The sequence below is a fragment of the Vombatus ursinus genome, unplaced genomic scaffold (assembly GCF_900497805.2).
Source record: "Vombatus ursinus unplaced genomic scaffold, bare-nosed wombat genome assembly UNPS02014880.1, whole genome shotgun sequence".
NCBI classification, from domain to species: Eukaryota; Metazoa; Chordata; class Mammalia; order Diprotodontia; family Vombatidae; genus Vombatus; species Vombatus ursinus.
Window position 1 is genome coordinate 767,187 of NW_020954658.1, and position 22,348 is coordinate 789,534.

Sequence of the window (22,348 nt, forward strand, 5' to 3'; positions counted from 1 at the left end):
ACTTTAAATGTATTATCTCATTTTATTCTCACAACAACCCTGGGAGGTAGGCATTATTATTATTCCCATTTTACTGATGATAGAACTGAGGCAGACAGAAGTTAAATGATTTGCCCAGTGTCACACAGTTAGAAAGTATCTGAGGCGAGATTTGAATTCTGGTCTTCCTGACTCCAAATCCAGCAATCTATCCACTACTCTATCAACTTTCATATTAAGATTCATCTAAAAGGTTTACCTGGGGATAACATGCTGAGTCCTTAGTTTCCTCATGGCCACCTTCATCTCCTGATTCCTCAAAGTATACATAATGGGATTCAGTAAAGGTGTGATAACAGTATAAAACACAGAGAGAATTTTGGTCCCTGAAAAGTTGCTAAATGACCAAGCATAAATGAAGATATATGGCCCAAAGAAAAGAGTCACCACAGTGATATGAGCAGACAATATAGACAGAGCTTTAGAGAGCCCACCAGAGGAGTGATTATGGGCAGTGACCAGAATGACAGTGTAAGACACAAGCAACAGAATGAAGCAAATCAGTGAGAGTAGCCCACTGTCAGCAATGACAAAGAGTTCCAGAATGTAGGTGCCCTTACAAGCAAGTTTGATTACTAGGGGAAGGTCATAGAAAAGATTGTCTATAACATTGGTTCCACAAAAGGTCAAGTTTATAGTTAAAATCATTTGTCTCATACTGTGTGTGAAACCAATTGTCCATGAGAAGAGCACAAACCCATGGAGCAGGTAATGGCTCATGATGGATGTGTAATGAAGAGGTTTGCATACAGAGACATATCTGTCAAAGGCCATGGCAATGAGGAGAGTCATCTCACTACCCCCAAATAAATGCATGAAAAACATCTGAGTCATACATCTCCATAAGGATATGGTTCTCTGCTCCCTGAGCAAGTCTGCAAACATCTTGGGTGTAGTGATGGTAGAGAGGCACAGGTCAAAAAAGGAGAGGTTGCCAAGGAGGAAGTACATTGGAGAATTCAGATGGGAACTAAATGTCACTGTGACCGCAATGAGGAGGTTTCCCACAACAGTGGCACCATAGAGCATGGAAAATAACATAAAATAGAAAATCTGAAGTTCCCATGATCCAGGGAGACCTAGCAAAACAAATTCAGAAATTGTGGATTTATTCATGATATCCATCAGTCCTACTATTAGGTATTCCAGGTGTCCTTTAAAGGAAAAGGAATCAAAAATCATTTTTAATTAGTTTCTATTCTTTAATTATCCCTATTTACTTTTCTAATAGTATATGACTAGCTTTTTTTTTAATAATATATCTTTTAAATACCTTGGAGCATCAACTGTTTTGGGAGTCCCTAAAATTGTATCATCTTACAGAACAAGCTGCCTTACAAAGGACAATTTGGCTTTTGTAATTAAATAACCATTTAAGAAGTCTAACACAGATTCCTTACTTATTAAATGCCACTCAGTTGTCAATAGTGTTGTTTGTTTCTTTTTATCAAACTTGTTAATTCATTGGTTCTGGGATCTTCCTGATGTGAAACACTCTACCAATACAAATCCACTTTCCTTGCAACAACTTATAGTCGTAGAAAGTTAGCTGAGGATACTGAGGAGTTAAATGTCCTAAGGTCCCATAGCCAGAAGATGTCAGAGGCAGAACTTGAACCCAGATCTTCCTGACTCTGGGATCAGCTCTCTATTCACTACTCCACATACCTTTCACAATGTTAGAGATTAAAAGGTAGTACTTTTACCATTGGCTTTGACCCTTCCCAGTTTTCTTCTGGGAAGAAATGTTATGATTCTATTGTTCAGTCATATTTTCAAATAGTGCTAAATGATTCAATTCCCATTTCATCCAAATCTATAGTATTTTCCTAATGTTCCTCTAGTAATCTGAGATAATTTACTTCTAATAATTAGTCTATGCATAGAAAATTTACTCTCATTTTTATTCCCTTATAAATGTTAAAATACAATATACAGGTTGTTCCATTGATTTACAAAATCTGAGAGGGAAATGGACCTCAAAGATCACCTAGTCCAACTTATGCCTGAACAAGAATGCTTTCTGTAACAAATATGAAGGACCAGCAGTCAACTATCTTTTCCCTGAAGACCTCTACTAAGGGATAACTCATCCCACTCTTAAAAACTCTACTTATTAGGGCATTTTTATGTCAAATCCAAAATCTGGTTTTTGAAAATTCCTCTCACTGACCCTAGTTCTGAATATTTGGGGATTTGCAGAACAAGTCTCTTCTCTCTTTCATAGCCTTTCAGCCACTCAAAGATGTCAGTCATAACCTCTTCCCCTCTCAAGTCTTCTCTACTCCATGCTAAACATTTATAATTTCTGCAATTAATGTTCAAACATATGCTCCTAAGTTCTTTCATTAATCCAGTCACTCATCCCTCTAATATGTAAAAGTTATTCCTAAAGACTATCATCCAGGATAGAACCCAATGCTTTAGATGTGGTCTGATAAGGGCAGAACACAATAGGACTATCACCTCATTTCTGAACACTGTGCCTCTCAGAGGAGCCTAAAATTAATTTGTTTTTGCTTTCATATCACACTGATGAATTATTTTATTCTTGCTGCCCATTAAAACTTTCAGATCCATTCCAGATGAACTGTTATATTGGGATATATATCTCATCTTACACTTACAATGTTGATTTTTTTTAATGCAGACATCCTATTGGCTTCTTCTCTTTTATTTTTCCTCTTCCCTCACTCTCAATAAAGTTGGAGTTAGTTTCATTTCCTCTCTTTTCCTTATTCACCATATCTATTTAGTCACAATTTATTACAACTTATTTGATTGTCATTCCTATTAAATTTTATCTTATAATTTCCAGTCAAATGTTCTAACCCATTAATATATTTTGGATCCATTCTTTATCATCTCCCCCATCTTATCTGAGGATCAAATGAAACACACCAAAAAGATGGTCAGTTACTAGACTTTGACTAACATCTCCATGTTACGTCTATCGTAATTTGGACCCAAGGCTATCTCTTCACTGGTGATTTTAAAGCCCAAGATGTTTTTCTTCTAGACCTACAATGCTATGATTCTATATCATAGAATCTCTGAGTTGGAAATTACATCTGAGGTCACCTAGTCCAACCTGTACCTGATTAGAAATCCTTTGTACAATATTCCCAAGTTGTCACCCAGCCTCTTCATTTGAAGACCTCTAATGGCTGGAAATGCATTATCTACATAAATAACTTATGACTCTTTTAGAGATCTTTAATGGCTACAAAACATCTTTTTATTCCTCTTTTACTGATCTTATATCTGCCTTTTTATTTTGAATTTAGAACTAGGTGACAGTGATTCAAATTAAAATTCATTAAAATTCTAAAACTTATATACATTCAGTTTTTAGTTCCACATTATAGGAAAGATAGTGAAGAGCAGGAATATATATATAAAGGGGGGGATCAACTGGGATGGGATAGAGATTTTAAATTAAGCCAGTCAACACCTAATATTTGGACTGATGGATCTCATGGATAAATCCACAATTTCTGAAAGGAAATTGTAAAAGGAACTGGAGATATTTGGAATAGAATTGTAAGAATTAAAGGGAAATGTGAAATTTGGAGAACAGGAAGAGTCTTTGAACAAGTGATGAATAGGAATTCTAGTTCTACAGGATGGAAAACAGACTTTTGGAAAGACCATTTGAAATAATGTTTAAAAATGTTTTGCAAACAATGTGCTATGTACATATTGTCTATTATCATTAGTGGTTAAGGGAGAAATGATAGCTATATGCAAGTGTTTAAGGGAGTATATGGAGGAAGGTTGGAGTTGCTCTACTTGGTTCTGTAGGGCAGAAATATTACCAACAGATAGAAAAAGATTTGGTATCAATACAAAGAAAAGCTCCCTAATTGTTAGCATCATCCAAAAATGGGATGGTGTGCATAGGTGTAACCATAGGCATTTACTTATTTAGGAAAAACATATCATAAAAACCTCAAACCCAGTCCCCTTTCCTGACATCTCCATTGGTGCTCAAGATAAGACTATTTTATTGATTTCTTCTCATTTTCACTTTTCTACCCTAACTCCCATAAACTTGGAGTTAGCTTTTTCATTTTCTTTTCTTTGTTCCCAATAACCATTTAGTCACCACTTGGTATCATTTCTTCTTCAATCAACATATATGAATATAATTTTGCCCACCTACCTATTTTAAAGGCACACCTAGAGATATAGCAGCATGTTGAACTTGAATATCTTTGCTTCTCAATCATTATTACTCTCCAACACCATGCTGATATGTATATGTATGTATATATATATGTATATATATATACACACACACATATATGGAGAGAGAGAGAGAAAGAGAGAGAGAGAGAGAGAGAGAGAGAGAGAGAGAGAGAGAGAGAGATGATTTATAGATACCTTATCTCCACCCCCTGCCTTCCAGACCTTCCTTTCTTTAAGGAAAAACAAAAGCTGTTTTGGAGTATTGAATTAATCCTACTGTATGTGGTATAGCCTTGTGACTCCAAACAGCTATGTAATTTATTAAAATACTGAACTAGCTTCCCTAGTATTGTGAAGGAGGGAATCTAACTCCTCTTTGTTGTTCTTAAAAAGAGACTAGCTCTTTATAGACAAGGACTAGGAACAGAGATTTAGAATTATAGTATCAAGATTAAAATCATACATTTAAAGCTGGGAAGGCCTTTAGAGGTAATCTAGTTCAACTCTATCCCTCATGTCCCAATTTGCAACAAAAATGTACTCAAAGTCACACAAGAACTAAATAGCAGAGCCAGAATTTGAACCCTTGTCTTTTTTTTTCTGTCAATATTTTATTTTTCCAATACCATGCAAAATTTTTTACATTAATTTTTTGAAAAAAATTCAAGTTCCAAATTCTCTTCTCCATCTCCTCCTCTTTCATTCAGAAAGCAAGCAATTTGGCATAGGATATACATGTATATAAACGCAGTTATGCAAAACATACTTCCATATCAGTCTTATAAAAGAAAATAGACCAAAAAAGAAAAATCCCACAACAAAAATAAAGACAGGAAAAAAAATATCCTTCAAATTTCATTCAGACTTCATCAGTTCTAATTCTGAAGGTGGATTGTGTTTTTCATCATCAGTCCTCAAAATTGTCTTAGATCATTGTATTGATCAGAATAACTAAATTAGTCACAGTTGATCATCATATAATATTACTGTCGCTGTGTACACTGTTCTCCTGATTCTGCTCATTTTACTTTGTATCAGTTCATGTAAGTCTAGGTTTTTCTGAAATCATCCTGCATTCATTTCTTATAATACAAATAGTGTTTCATTGCAGCCACATACAACAACTTGTTCAATCACTCCTCAGTTAATGGACATCCATTTAATTTCCAATTTTTGTCACCACAAGAAGATCTACTATAAATATGTTTATACATATGAGTCATTTTCTTTTTTAAATCTCTTTGGAATATAGACCTATCAGTGGTACTTCTGGGTCAGAGGATATGCACATTTTTATTGCCCTTTGGGCATAATTCCAAATTGTTTTACAGAATAGTTAGATTAGTTCATATCTCAAACAGCACATTAGAGTGCCATTTTTGCTGTACCCCATTCAACATTGTAATTTTCCTTTTCTGTTATATTAGCCAATCTGATAGGTGTAAGCTGGTACCTCAATTGTTTAAATTTATATTTCTCTAATCAGTAGTGATTTAGCACATTTTTATATGATTGCAGATAGCTTTGATTTCTTCATCTGAAAACTGCCTATGACCATTTATTATAAATTGGAGAATAACTTATATTCTTATAAATTTGACTCAGTTCTATATATATTTGAGAAATGAGGCCTTTATCAGGGAAACTTGCTTTAATTTTTTTTTTCTGAGTTTTCTGCTTTCCTTCTAATCTTGGGTGCATTCATTTTGTTTGTGTAAACCCTTTTCAATTTCATGAAATCTAAATTATTCACTTTACACACCATAATGCTCTCTATCTATTTTTCTCCCCATCTCCATAAATTTTCCTCTTATCCAAAGATCTGACAGGTAGACTATTCGATGCTACCCTAATTTGACTATAGCATCACCCTCCATGTCTGAATCATTCTCTTTCTATGTAGAGATGAAGACAGTTTAACTTTTTTGAATCCCTTATGATGTCTCTTTCCTGTTTACTTTTTCATACTTCTCTGGAGTCTACTACTTGAAAGCCAAATCTATTCACCTCTGATATTTTCATTAGGAATGTTTGAAAGTCCTCTATTTTATTAAGTATCGCCTTTTTCCCTTGAAGCATTTATACTCAGTTTTGCTGGATAAGTGATTTTTGGTTGTAATCCTATCTCCTTTGCCTTTTGGAAAATCTCATTCCAAGCCCTATGAGCTTTCACAATGTAGTAGCTGCTAAATCCTGTGTAATCCCGACTTTGGCTCCATGATATTTGAATGGTTTACTTTTGATTGCTTGCAATATTTTGCCCCTGACCAGAGAGCTCTGGAATTTGGCCTTAATATTCTTGGGACTTTTCATTTTGAGATCTTTTTCAGGATGTGATCATTGGATTCTTTTGATTTCTATTTTGCTCTCTTAATCTATCAGAGCGGATTTCCTTGATAATTTTTTGAAAGTTGATGTCTAGGCTCTATTTTTTTTTAATTATCTCTCCTGTATCTATTTCCAATTCAGTTTTTTTTCCAATGACATACCTCATATTTTCTTCTATTTTTTCATTATTTTGATTTTGTTTTTATTGTTTCTTAATGTTCTGTGAAGTCATTAGATTCCACTTGCCAGATTCTAATTTTTTAAAAAAAATTATTTTCTTCAGTCAGTTTTTGTACCTGGTTTTCCCTATGGCCAATTCTACTTTTTAAGGAGTTCTTTTCATCAGTGAATTTCTGTACTTCTTTTTCCATTTGGACAATTTTGCTTTTTAAGGAGCTCTCTTCTTCAGTGGATTTTTGTGCCTCTTTTATCATTTGACCTATTCTGTTTTATAAGGTGTTATTTTTTTCAGCATTTGTGTGCCTTCTTTACTAAGAAGTTGACTTTTTCTTGATTTTATTGCATGATTCATTTTTCCTCAATTTTTCTCTAATTCTCTTATTTGATTTAAAAAAAAAATCCCTTTTGAGCTCTTCCAGGAATTCTTTTTTTTTGTTCCTGAGACCAACTCACATTGTTCTCTGTGGCTTTGCACATAAATGTTTTGACATTGTTGTCTTTTTGAGTTTGTGTTTTGATCTTCCCTGTCACCACAGTTACTTTCTATGGTCAGGTTTTTGTTGTTGTTGCTGTTGTTGTTGTTGTTGTTATTGTTGTTGTTATGGTTGGACATCCCCTCAATTTCCAATTCTTCACCAACAGAAATGAGTTGCTATAAATATTTTTGTACATATAGATCTTTTTTCCTGTTTGTTTTTGTATCTTTTGGGATACAGACCTAGTAGTGGTATTATGAATCAGAGTATATCTAGTTTTATAAGCCTTTACGCCAATTCCAGATTGCTCTACATAATGGTTGAATCAGTTAATACCAACCAACAGTGCATTAGTGTCTCAATTTCCCCACATCTTCTCCAACATTTGTCATTTTCCTTCTCTGTCCCATTAGTCAATCTAATAGATGTGAGGTAGTACCTCAAAACTGTCTTAATTTGCATTTCTCCAATATATAGTGATTCAGAGCTTTTTTCATATGGCTATCAATATCTTTCATTATTTTATCTGAAAACTGACTGTTCATATCATTTGATCATTTATTAATTGGGTAATGACTAATATTTTTATAAATTTGACTAAGTTCGCTATATGTTTGAGAAATGAGGTCTTTATCAGAGAAACTTACTTCAAAATTTTTTCACAGCTATGATTGCTAACTGTATTTCCCTCCATCCTTTTTCCTCATTTATTCTATTCTCTATCTCTTTTGATCTTGTCCCTCCTACAAAGTGTTTTGATTCTGACTGCCTCTCTCAATCTACCCTCCTTTCTATCAGCACCCTCTCTTCTCTTATCCCCTTTCCCTCTTACTTTCCTGTAAGGTAAGATAGATTTCTATACCCAATTGAGTGTGTATGTTATTCCCTCTTTGAGCCAGTTCTGATAAGAGTAAAGTTCACTCATTCCTTTCCACCTCTCCTCTCTTCCCCTCCACTGTAAAAGCTTTTTCTTGCCTCTTTTATGTAAGATAATTTATCCCACTCTACATTTTCCTTTCCCTTTCTCCCAGTATATTCCACTTTCACTCTTTAATTTCATTTTTTAGACATTATCCCTTCATATTCAACTCACACGTGTGCCCCTTGTCTATCACTCCTAACTGCCCTGTCAATGAGAAAGTTTTTATTAGTTAAAAGTATAATCTTCCCATGTAAAAATGTAAATGGTTTCACCTTATTAAGTCCCTTATGGCTTCCCTTTCCTGTTTACCTTTTTACACTTCTCTTGAGTCTTGCATTTAAAAGTCAAATTCCCTATTCATCTTGTCTTTTCAGCAGAAATGCTTAAAAGTCTTCTATTCATTAACTATCCATTCCCCCCCCCCCCCCGAAGGATTATAGTAAGTTTTGCTGGGTAGGTCAGTCTTTGTTGTAACTCTAGCTCCTTTACCCCCTGGAGTATCATATTCCAAGCTTTCCAGTCCTTTAATGTAGGAGCTGCTAAATCTTGTGTTGTCCTGACTGTGGTTCTAGTATACTCAAATTGTTTCTTTCTAGCTGCTTGCAATAGTTGGTCCTTGATCCGGGAGCTCTGGAATTTGGCTATAATATTCCTGGGAGTTTTCATTTTTGGATCTGTTTCAGGAGGTGATCAGTGGACTCTTTCAATTTTTATTTTGCCCTCTGATTCTAGGATATCAGGGTAGTTTTCCTTGATAATTGCCTTTTTTTGTGAGGCAGTTGGGGTTAAGTGACTTGCCCAGGGTTACACAGCTAGTACGTGGCAAGTGTCTGGTCTGAGACTGGATTTGAACTCAGGTCCTCCCAAATCCAGGGCTGTTGCTCTACCCACTGTGCCACCTAGCTGCCCTGATAATTTCTTGAGAGATGATTTCTAGGTTCTTTATTTTTTTTCCCTATCATGGCTTTCATGTAGTCCAATAATTTTTAAATTATCTCTCCTGGATCTATTTTCCAGGTCAATTGTTTTTCCAATGAGATATTTCACATTGTCTTCTATGTTTTCATTCTTTTGGCTTTGTTTTATTGTTTCTTAATGTTTTATAAAGCCATTAGTTTCTGCTTGATCAATTTTAATTTTTAAGGAATTATTTTCTTCGATGAGCTTTTGTATCTCCTTTTCCATTAGGTCAATTTTACTTTGTAAGAAATTATTTTCATCAGTGAATTCTTTGTTTCTTTTTTCATTTAGACAAGTCTGTTTTTAAGGAGTTCTTCTCCTCATTGGCTTTTTGTACCTCTTTTACCATTTGTCCTAGTCTGTTTTTTATGGTGTTATTTTCTTTAGTTTGTGTGTGTGTGATTATGTGTGTGTGTGATTATGTGTGTGTGTGTGTGTGTGTGCCTACTTTACCAAGTTGTTGACTCTTTTTTCATGATTTTCTCACATCACTCTCATTTCTCTTCCCAATCTTTTCCTCTATCTCTCTTACTAGATTTTTAAAATTCTTCTTGAGCTCTTCCATAGCCTGAGATCAATTCATATTTTTCTTTGAGGTTTCAGATGTAGAAATTTTGACTTTGTTGTCTTCTTCTCATAGTAAGTGTTTAATAAATGCCTTTTACAAATTCATTCATTTGTCTAACATAGCCATAACAAAATCTTCAATATAGTAGTGACCTTATTTTTCTATTTGTAACCCCAGTGCTTAGTGCAGTCCTTAAAACATGGAAGGGATTAATAAATGCTTTATTTGTTTATTCACATGCTATTATTGTATTTTTCTTTGGAATTGTTTGCTTGCCAGAAATAGAGTACTTTTTCAGTGAACAAAATTTCATCATGTCAAATGGTTGCACTAGACCCTGACCACACACATGAGGTACTTAAATGTGAATCAATGAAAATAATTACTTAATGTCCCCAATTCTCCTTTAATTAAATTTTGAAATCAAATAAGTTCAATTCTTGACTGACTTCTGTACTTCTCCCAGACATGCATATGCGTACATGTACGCATTTATACTCTGCAACTTATAGTCTTAGAGAGTTGCCTAATGTTAAGAGAGGTGAAAAGTCTTGCTCAGTGTCATACAGCCAGTACGTTAGAGGTAGTAGTTCAATCTAGCTCTCCCTGACTCATAATGGTTCTCTATGTATTACAACAAGTTGCTTTTTAGATTATAGCACCTTTAGTGTATGTAATTCATTTTTCAGTAAGCTTAACTTTTGTGTTTAAAAATCTCTTCTATCTTGATTTTATTCATAGTTTTTTTTTATTTCCTTTCCCCCCTTACTTTGCTGATCTCTTTCTTTGTTATCATGATTGAATCTTCTTTTTCTTTTGTCATCCTACATCAAAAGAGCTGTCCTTTGACTTTTCCTCTCTTCTCTCTACACTCATTTCCTCAAAGAGTTCATCCATTCTCATGTTTCAACAAGAAATTACATTTAGATAATTCCCAAATCTACAACAGTAGTATCTCCATTTCCCCAAAAAGACTGGTTAACTTGTATTTCCTAATGAATCATGAAACTTTAAAAGAAAAATTGGACTTGGCTTCTCTCTACCAAAAAACCCCCACCTGTATTTTAGAAAATTGAATCCATACTTATTCTTATTTTCTCCATTAGTGCCAATAACAGTCCTATTCTCCTTTTCCAGAACCCTGCCAAAACTGTCTTGGCATTACCTTTGCTTCTTCCCTTTCCTTTTTTCAGTAAATCTGATGAGTTGTCATCTGCCATTTCTTCCTATTTCCAGTATCTTATTGCATTTTTTGTGGTTGTTTAGTCATTTTCAATTATGTCCAACTTTCTGTGATCCCTTTTGGGGTTTTCTTGGCAAAGATCTTAGAGTAGTTTTCCATTTCCTTCTCCAGTTCATTTTGCAGAGGAGGACCTGAAGAAAAAGAGGGTCAAGTGCCCTGCCACAGCTAGTAAGTGTCTGAGGCCAGATTTTAACTCAGGAAGATGAGTCTTCCTGACTTCAGTCCTGGCACTTTCTCCACTGTGCCACTTAGCCACCCCTTTGTGAATTTTACTTTCTCTGTATTTCCTCAGGCATTACCCTAGTTTCAACCCTTACTACCCTGTACATGAATTATTAAAACAACATTCCAAGCATTCTTTCTTTTTCTCATACCTCCCTTTTCTAATCTACCTTCCTTAATATAGCTACCAAGGTCAACTTTCTTAAATGCCACCATTTTAATTTAACTACTCAATTATGGGTTTGGTGATCTCTCCCTAACCATTATTACATGGGCTCTTGTAACACTGTAACTCTTCAAATTTGGTCTAAACAAGTGTCTATGGTCCAAGAAGCTTTATCAATCTTAAATTTACAAAGGCATTTGCACAGATGAAGCTGAGCAATCATGTTGAAACAAATGTAATAGCTAGAATTTACATAATGTTTTAGGATTTACAAAGCATTTTACAAATGTGAATGAATCAAGCATTTACTTTGTGCAAAGCACTGTGCGAATGCAAATAAAGAAGTCCAAGAGTCCTTGGACTTTTCCTAGACACTTGGTTAGACCAAAACACAACTGTATTTTTCTAGCACACATCCGTTCTTTATAAATTATTCCTAGTTCTGTTGAAGGAATCATCATTTTTGTGGTCTCCTATGTTTGTAATCTCAATGTTATCCTCAAATCCTCACTCTCCCTCACTCCACAGAGACATTCAGTAGCCAAATCTTGCCATTTCTGCCTCAACAATATTTCCCATCTGACCCTTTCTCTTACTCATAAAGCCACCATCTTAGTTCAGGAACTTATCGACTCTCTTCTGTACTGTTGCAATTGATTCCTAATTGGTCTCCAGGCCTCAGGTGTCTCCCCACTCCAATTCATTCTCCACATACCTACCAAGTCGATTTTCTCTGAGGGCGAGTCTAACCACGTTACTTCCCTACTCGATAAAATACCCCTATTGCCTCTAGGATAAAATGTCAATTCCTCTGCTTAGAATTTAGAGACTTTTGCAGATTGTCTTTAACTTATCTTTCTAGCATAATTGTATATTTCTCCCCTTCCCACATGCTATAATACAGCCCAACTGGCCTTGTAGCTATTTTTCATATATGGCACTCTAGTTCCCATCGTTGTGCCTTTGCAGTGATTCTTATCCATGACTGGAATCCACTTATTTCTCACTTCCACCTCATGGAGACACAGTTCAAGCACCTTCTTCTACATGGTCTTTCATGATCCCCCCTCCCAATTGTTAGGGCTCTCCCTATGTAGCTCTCTTGAATTCACTTTGTATTTATCCAGTCTATATTTATATGTAAATGTATGCATAATTTATAACTTTACATGTAAATAGATGTATTATATCACATATATATAATATATATGTATTTATATATCTATATATAAATATATATTTATTTATATTTTCTCCCCAATAAAGAGCAAGTTCTCTGAAAATAATGTTCTTTTTTTTGTCTTCATATCTCCAGAACCTTATAGAGTATCTGAAACATAGTAGGTGCTTAATATATGCTAGCTGATTGATTGATAATGAATCTGAAATGTATCTATTGATGACTTGTTTTAATTGTTCCCACTTCTAGATTCATACTTTTAGTGTTATTTCCTATATAGCATGGTATAATAGAGAACTGCACTCAGAAAGACCTTTTGACAATACTGGCTATGTTATGCCCCATAAATCATTCAACCTTTTAGTACCTCAAAAAGCTCCTTAAGTTAGAAACTGCAAGAAGATGACATAGAAGGAATTTCCCTACCTGTGAGTTCTCTGTGGCAATAAAATTACAATTTATTTGCAAATGGACCTTAGAGGCCATCTATGCCAATGTCCTCATTTTAGAGCACTGGGCATGGAGTCAGGAAGATCTGAGTTCAAATTCAGCCTTTAGACACTTTCTAGCTATGTGACCCTGGGCGATTCACTTAACTTTTATGTGCCTCAGTGTCCCCAATTATAAAATGAGGATAATAATAGTATCTACTTCACAGGGTTGTTGTGAAGATCAAATAAGATACCATTTGTAAAGTGTTTAACACAGTGCCTATCTATAGTAAGCACTAAATAAGTATGTATTCCCTTCCTTTCCCTTCTCATAAGAAACTTAAGTGAAAGAGTGTGTGTGTGTGTGTGTGTGCATACGTGTGTGTGTGTGTGTGTGCACGTGCACATGTGGTTGGGGACAGGGGGAGTTAAGTTTCCTACCTAGGGTCACACAGGTATGAAGTTACAGAAGCAGGATTTGAATGCTGACTGATGCTCACTGATTCAAGAGCCAGTATTATTCCTACTATATTGTTCCCCAGCTGACAGATTGAATAACAAGACATATGGGGTTTACTTTATTTTATTTTTGGTTTCCTTTAAGCACAGTAGTTGATTAGCCTTCAGTCTCCAATTCTAAGTGGTTTTACATCCTCCTAATGATAAGTCTTCTTGGGAAACATTTTTAGGCTTTCAGATAGAATGGAATTAAAATATTTGGTCCTCTAGGACTATCATAGATTATCAGATTTACTTCTGGAAGAGACCACCGGGAACATGAACTCTTACCTTATCATTTTAGATAATGAAATAGACCTGGACAGGTGAAGTAACTTGTATGTGACCAAAATCAGTTCTATTGAGTAAGCTCAGACATCATACTACAACATAAAGACCATTAGGTCATGATTGGATACATATTGGGGATGTTATAGTCACACAAAGATCCTTTCATTCTGTACAAGCTTATGGATGACAATAATAACTCAATGTGCTTTTTTTGTGAGGCAATTGGGGTTAAGTGACTAACCCAGAGTCACAGAGCTAGTAAGTGTCAAATGTCTGAGAGTGGGTTTGAAGTCAGGTCATCCTGACTCCAGGGCCAGTGCTCTATACAATGCATCACCCAGTCACCCCTTCAATTTGCTTTGAATAAGGCCTGGTACCAGATGATGTACTTAAGGTCCATTAGATAATGATACTGCTGAAGCTAATAATTACAGTGATACCATGTCAACTAGAAGGTCAAACTGCAACCCATACACGATTTTTCAGTTTTTTAATAGATCTCTTCATATCTTTGTTTCTGAATGTATAGATTATTGGATTCAAAAGGGGGGTAAAAATAGTGTAAAACACAGAAAGGATCTTATCCATTGAGATACTACTGAAGGGCCACACATAAATGAAAATACATGGTCCAAAGAAAAGAGCTACCACTGTAATGTGTGCAGACAGTGTGGACAAAGCCTTGGAGGACCCACTAGAGGAGTGAAGTCTCATGGTGACTAATATGATGCTATAGGAAATGAGTAGGAGAATGAAGCAAATCAGTGAGAGTAGTCCACTGTCTGCAATGACCAACAGCTCCAGGACATAAGTATCAAGGCAGGTGAGCTTGATCACCTCAGGAAGATCACAAAAGAAACTGTTCACAACATTGGGACCACAGAAGGGCAAAGTCATTGTGAAAATCATCTGGCTCATGGTATGCATAAAACCAGTGGTCCAGGAAAGAAGCACAAGTCCAAAGCAGGCACGATGATTCATGATGGTTGCATAATGGAGAGGTTTGCATATGGCTATGTACCTATCAATTGCCATTGTAACAAGTAGCATCATTTCACTGCCACCAAAGAGGTGGAGGAAAAACATCTGGGCCATGTAGCCCTGGTAGGAGATGGCCTTGTGCTTCCTGGCTAAGCTATGAATCATTTTGGGGGTGGCAAAAGAGGCCAAGGACATATCAATTAAGGAGAGGTTGGCCAGTAAGAAGTACATGGGAGAATGAAGATGAGGGTCAAAGGTCACTGTAAGGATGATAATGAGGTTGCCAAACACAATGGCTGTGTAGGTAATGGAAAAAAATACAAAAAAGAAAATCTGCAACTCATGAGACTCAGTGAGACCCAGCAAAATGAATTCTGCTACCATTGAGAGGTTTCCCTGTTCCATTGATTCAGTTCTTGGCTTCTGATCTGAAATTACCTAAAGGGAAGATAATTAGGAAGCAATCACTTTTCTATAGATAGAAGTTAGCACTCAAATTTTAAATGAGAATGTCAAAATCTTTAATTATGCATTTTGAACTAGATGGGATCCAAATCTACTGGTGTTTGAATGCTCCAAGATTAGTGTTATTTATATTTGGGCATCAGAATACTTGTTTTTATAGACAGTAGAGCTGAAAATGACTTTAATTAGTCATCTGATCTAGGTGAGGTATAACTATACCCACTATACAGATTTCATTGAAGACTTACATCTATTACATGAAGCTATACTTAGAATCTAGAAGACTTTGATGTGAGAACTGAGATAGACACTGTATCTGTGATCAAAGGACCCACCTATTTATATTGCAAGAGGTTTATCTCTAGAGGTTTGACTACCTGGTAAATATTATTTAGTTGTTATTGTTGTTGTTGGCCATAGGTACTCAGGAACCTTCTGCTAAAGTATGGTTAGGCATCACTAGTGTGCTTTTAATGTTCAATGACTGACTCTCCAGTTTAAAAAAAATATGCATAGCACACTATTAATCTACATTATTAAATTTTCCCCAGTACTTTCTTAATTCTAAAAATCAACAGAATAGTGATTCAAGCCCTGATTTGCAAAGTATGCCAATTTCTGAGATGTAGATGATCATGTTGAAAATTTCACAAATGGCCTATGTGACTTGGTTCCAGCACACCCCTACCTGTAGTCTTAATTTGTGGAGGGAATACCTATACTAAAGAATTCACAGGTTTTTGAAGCATTCAAGCATCATAGATCTTTTTTTTTTTAACCAGATCTGTGATTTCATCAGGGTAGGAAATTCTTTGTGAGGGACTTCCTCTATTAATTTGGGCCCTTGTCTTCAACTTATAGACTTAGAGAGATGCCTGAGGCACTGATAAGTGAAGTGACTTACCTACTCCTATAGCCAGTGTGTGACAGAAAAGGAACTTGAACTCATCTAGCCTGTATTCCACTTTGTTTTCCAACACAGATCACAAATTGTGGAATTTTCTAATTTGAGGGTTGGTAGAGATCATCTTAGAGATGAATCATCCCAAACCTCTAAAGGAATCTGACTCTACCTCTCTTACAAAGACAGGAAAGTGGGTTTCTTCAAAGAACAACAGTACTTTTTTGTATCACAGATTTAGAGCTTATTTTTGGAACATAGTTGCTTCCAAATCATTTTTATTCATTTCCACTTGAAAAATATGTATCTTAAAAATAAGGATCTATGGCTACAGCCATAGATGAAGCGCTGACATTACTTAATTGTGTTTCCATAAGATTTCTGGAAGGAGAGATAGAAAAGGATAAAAAGGTGGTAGTTAAAGAGAACTCAGTATATAGGTTGTTCCAGTATGTGTGTGAATCACAATTATGTTATGAAGAAAGACATTATTCTGGTTGCCAGTATCCTCATTTTCTAGTCTTACAAGATTTGTAACACAAAAAAGCCTGAAAGAAGCCTTCAGTAGTCCTTCTTCCTGACTTTATTAAGGAACATTTTTAATGAATTTTAGGAAATGAATATTGAACCAATAATTTTAAGGACTAAGTTAGTACCTCTTGTGTTCTTTACACACAGTAGGTGCTCAATAAATATTTATTGAATTAAATTGAATTTGTTTTTGAAGGTCATCTATATGATAAAGGAGATGAGAAAAATCTCTCTGTACTCCAGAGTTAGCCACCAATTGTCTCACTCAAATATTGATGTTAAACAGAAAAAAAATCTAAATACATTTTAGTCCTTAACAATTTATGCAAAATTTTTTGTCTGTAGCCTCCAGGGGTATGATAGGAATTGAAGAGAATTCTATTCTTTAATGGCAATTGATGGGGTTAGGAATCACATAAGATGAAGCAGGGACTAGAGCACTGGCCTGAGAGTCACCTGGTTTGCAGTCCTGATTCTTCCCATAATACAATGTGTATCCATTGGTAAATCACGTCATCTCTAGGGTGCTCAATCTCTTCCTTATGGGAGGAGATTGGAGTCAATGCTCTCCAAGGTCTCCTACACCACTACTATTCTATGAGTCTATTATTGGAACTGCCTTCTTCACCATCTTCTCTCTTCAGTCTCCCATTGATTCCTTCATATTCCTCTCCCAAGTGTATACCTGATCGTTTCTCAAGGAACTATTACTACTTTAATTGCTTTGAGAGCAGCACAAAGGAAAATCTTAGTCCTTTAGACATACAAGCCAAGCTGACTACATATCGACCTCAGGCACATAACGCTTCCTGAAAACCAAGTCTCCCAACAATGAACAGACCAAGAACATAAACTCTTTTTCTCAATGAGGATTTCAGCTATAACATTCAGAAGTCTATATTCAGAGCCTCTGCCAGACCCCCACCACTCTTGATTTACAAGGCATGGTCCATAAGATACTGAAAGCTGAAATAATCAACCTATTCTCCCATGAAGGGGTATGAACAGCAAGCAGTTATAGAATCCTAAGACTAAGAGCTGAAAGGGTTGTCAGATAGGTTGTCAGATATCATCTAAGTCCAAGAGAGGCTAATGACTTGTTTAGGTCACAAAGGTAGTAAATATCAAAAGGGGGAAATGCAGATCCGAAAAGCAATGTGGTGCAGTAGAAAAAGTAGGAAAAAAAAGCTATCTTTGGAGTCAGAGCATCTGGGTTCCAAACCTTGCTCTATCATTTATTAATATGTATCCTGGGGTAAGTTATACCACCTTTACACACCTTAGTTTCCTCACCTGCAAAGTAAGAAGGTTTAGATTAGAGGACTTCTAAGGTCTCTTCCAGCTGTAAAGCTATAATGCAAATTCAGGGCTCTGTCCAGGTCATCATGCTGTCTTTCATATAACCTTTCTCTCTTTCTCTCTCCCCTGCCTGAGAGCTCTATTGAGGTTTTTGAACTTGAAAAGGACTCTAGGAGCAAGAATTTAGGATGTATCAAATTGGGAATAGAAGAATATGGCTTCATTTTGAGTATATTGCCCTTGTGTATAACTGTGTTCCAAAGATTAGCTCTGAATCTGCAACAGAAAAAAAGTACTGTTCTTTGAAGAAACCCACTTTCCTGTCACTGTAAGAGAGGTAGACTCATATTCCTTTAGAGGTTTAGGATGACTCATCTCTAAGATGATCTCTAACATCCCTCAAATTTGAAAATTCTACAATTTGTGATCTCTATTGGAAGACAATGTGGAGCTATTTTCTTAATTTACTGATTCTTTTGAATAGAGTGCATGGGGGAGTCCTAACTGAATTGTAAATGTGCAAAAAAACTTGCTTCTTAAACTCTCCACTTTCCTATATAAATCATGTCTTAAAATATAGACCAGAAGTTTATCTGAGACCAAAGGGAACCAGAAGATATAAAGTCAAGGTCCAGATGTGCAAGATACATCTTCAGTTCCAGTAAAAGATTAGAAACATTTTGGAGCACACACCTATACACATATGTATACACACACTCCTATCATGTATTTTATATCCATATCTATATTTAAATCTATATTATGTATGACAAAAATCTATTGAGAAATAATGAATATTATATATGACATCAAAACATGTTGATGAAAATAATTCAGTGAGATGTTTTGTCTACATATTGGTGGATGATTTTAACCTAATGTATAATAATGCAAATAAGAATTAGTTTCCTTTAGAAAAATAGGCAATGCTGTCATCTAGTTGATTCCTCTGCCTGATCCTGTGTGTGCCTGTATCTGAGTGTATGTCTTCAGAATTACAATGAACTTTTACTTTCTTCTTCCTTGGGACTATTTTAGCTCTGAAGTGAATCTATTATGGCATATAAATAGCTGCAATTCCCTTTCTTTGCTATATCATACCTGTGGCTGTCTCCACAATGTTGACCTTAAATAGTGCTGTGAAGATCCACGTTGTCTTCTGAGATTCAATATTTCTCCATATTTAGTAATTCATACTTGGCAAGCAGGTAAAATCTACAGTTGGATTCATTTTTGTTTTGGTATTCTCAGTATCTGCCATGCACCATTTTAAGATTGTACATCTTACCTACTGATACAAAAGTGGAGTTTAAGGAAAAAGAATCTTGAGGGGATCATGAAAGATGATCTCTCTTAAAGTCTATATTTCTCTATGCATATGTGATTCTATAGATAAGCTTTGGTGGAAACACAAAGATGATACTATTATTATGATGCTTCTAAGATATTTAGTTTTAGTCAGATAGTGATGACATTCCCACAGCTCATTTTTATATTATTAATTATTTTTCTTAATGAAAAGCAATTTGTTTAGGTCATAACCCACAAGTGATACACTGGAGACCAAGTAGTTCATAGCCAGTCAGTAAATTTCAGTGGGGGTTGTTATAATAAGTTAGTTTGGTTTCCCTGGGATTTTAAAGAAGAACTTTTAAAGATGACTTGTCCATTGGATATATGATTGACATTTGTTTTAATTGAAGGAGCCAAAAGGCATAAAGAACTTCTGTAGTATTATTAATCAATCAATAAAGATTTCTTAAGTGCCAACTATGTGCCAGACCCTGTGCTAATTCCCCTGGGCAATGTGAATGGATAGATGATATAAATGTAGAATTGGCTATTCTGTAGAAAAGTGATCAACAGTCTTCAGTGATTCATAAATAGATTCTATAGCAGCAGGGTAGAGACTAAAATAAAAAGTAATTGATTAAATAAGAATGTAAGCCTCTGTAAAATATAATCTCCCTGAGGTCAGGGACTTGCACATAATAGTTGCTTTATTAACACTTATTGAAAGAAGGAAAGTTAGTATATATTTGACTGATTTTCAATTGTGTTAAGGAGAGATTTAGTGATTTTGAATACTATTCAGTCCTCTTCATTCTACTGTCTCTATTATGAGCAAGGAGAGACTTTAATCTGTTAGATAAATGTAGCCCTTGAGGGGGCTTGAAGCAATAGCTCTGAGTAGGTAATTTGGAAGAAGAAATAGATGTGTTTTGGCCAGATCTATACAGCCAGACAGTTAGGTCTGTGAAGACAAAATTCCATTTGGGGGATGAATAAACTAGTACATTGAAATGGATATGCTTGATTTCTTAGTAGACAAAGACTACCTGAGCAAAGGCCATGTTGGGAAAGGAATTCTGGCCCAGATGACTTGTCACTACTGATACTCCAGTCTCTACATTGAATTTCCAGATCTTTTTTCCCCCTAGAAGCTAGAAGATCACAATATCTTAGGAATGAAGGCTGGGAGATAGCCATAGCTCCTGTTTTGACTACGTAAGTGGGTGTTCTCATCTTCCCACTTCTGTTACCTGTTTCCAGATATGTATACCCTTATCTTCACCTCCTGCTTTCTGTAAAATCCTAGCTTGTGTATTCACATTCCATTTAAGGTTGTGGAAACTGATGCTCTGCGCTCTCTCACTTTGTATACTGATGACCGTACACTCTGAGTGGAATTTAAAACTGAAGATAACTATCTCTACATCATTGATTTCATCATTTTTTAATTAATCAATTAATTAACTTTTAGTTTTCAGCATTCACTTCCACAAGATTTTGCGTTCCAAATTTTCTCCCCATCTCATCCTCCCCCCACCTCAAGATGGCATGCATTCTAAATACTCCTTCCCCAATCTGCCTTCCCTTCTATCTCTCCCCTTCTTCTCTTATCCCTTTCCCCTTCTATTTTCCTGTAGGGCAGGACAGATTTCTATGCCCCTCTTCCTGTATATCTTATTTCCCAGTTGCATCTGAAAATAATTTTTTTAACATTTGTTTTTAAAACTTTGGGTTCCAAATTTTCTCCCTTCCTCCCTCCCCACCTACCCTCATTGAGAAGGCTAGCAACTCGACTCAGGTTATACATGTGTAGTCATGCAAAACACTTCCATAGTAGTCATGTTTTGAAAAACTAACTATAATTCTCTTAATACTATTCCACTCCCTCATTTATTTTATTCTATTTTTTGACCCTGTCTCTCCTTAGAAGTGTTTGCTTCTGATTACCCCCTCCCCCAATCTTCCTTCCCCTCTATTATCCTCCTGCTCTCTTGTCCCTTTCCCCTCCATCTTCCTGTAGGGTATGACAGATTTTCATACCCAATTGAGTGGGTATGTTATTCCCTCCTTAAGCCAAATCTGATGAGAATAAGATTCACTCACTCCCTCTCACCTTCCCCCATTTCCGCTCCACTGTAAAAGCCTTTTCTTTTTTATTTTATGTGAGATAATTTATCCCATTCTACCTCTCTCTTTCTCCCTCTCCCAGTATAATCCTCTCTCACTCCTTAATTTTATTCTACAGATAACACCCATTCATCTTCAACTCACCCTGTGCCCTCTATCTATCTATCTATCTATCTATCTATCTATCTATCTATCTATCTATATACCAACATATAATTTTTTCTCTCCAACTATCCTAATACTGACAAAGGTCTCATGAGTTACAAATATCATCTTTCCATGTAGGAATGTAAACAGTTCATCCATAATAAGGCTCTTATAATTTCTCCTTTCTGTTTACCTCTTCATGTTTCACTTGGGTATTATATTTAAAAGTCAAATTTTCTATTCAGCTCTGATTTTTTCATCAAGAATGTTTGAAAGTCCCCTATTTCACTGAATGTCTATTTTTACCCTGAAGGATTATACTCAGTTTTGCTGGGTAGGTGATTCTTGGTTGTAATCCTATCTCCTTTGCCCTCCGTAATATTACATTCCAAGTCCTCCAGTCCCTTAACGTAGAAGCTGCTAAATCTTGTATTATGCTGATTGTGTTTCCACAATACTTGAATTATTTCTTTCTAGCTGCTTGCAATGTTTTCTCTTTGACCTGAGAACTCTAGAATTTGGCTAAAATATTCCTAGGAGTTTTCCTTTGGGGATCTCTTTCAGAAGGTTATGAGTGGATTCTTTCCATTTCTATTTTGCCCTCTGGTTCTAAAATATCAGGACAGTTTTCCTTGATCATTTCTTGAAAGATGATGTCTAGGCTCTTTTTTTGATCATGGCTTTCAGATAGTCCAATAATTTTTAAGTTATCTACCCTGGATCTATTTTCCAGGTCAGTTGTTTTTCCAACGAGATATTTCACATTGTTTTCCAATTTTTCATTCTTTTGGATTTCTTGTACAATGTTGTGATTTCTCATAAAGTCACTAGCTTCTAATTGCTCCATTCTAATTTTTAAGGAAGTATTTCCTTCAGTAAGCTTTTCTACTTCCTTTTCCATTTGGCCAA

At 35.6% G+C, this 22,348-nt stretch overlaps 2 protein-coding genes across 2 annotated transcripts; both read right to left on the minus strand.

Moving 5' to 3' along the window:
* Positions 1-234: 234 nt before the first annotated feature.
* On the minus strand, positions 235-1,164 carry LOC114028380 (olfactory receptor 4L1-like). The gene has a single exon (XM_027842622.1). The coding sequence runs from the start codon at positions 1,162-1,164 to the stop codon at positions 235-237; it is 930 nt and encodes a 309-aa protein (XP_027698423.1).
* Positions 1,165-14,151: 12,987 nt separating this feature from the next.
* Positions 14,152-15,081, minus strand: LOC114028381 (olfactory receptor 4K13-like). Its single transcript, XM_027842623.1, has one exon. The coding sequence runs from the start codon at positions 15,079-15,081 to the stop codon at positions 14,152-14,154; it is 930 nt and encodes a 309-aa protein (XP_027698424.1).
* Between the last annotated feature and the right edge of the window lie 7,267 nt (positions 15,082-22,348).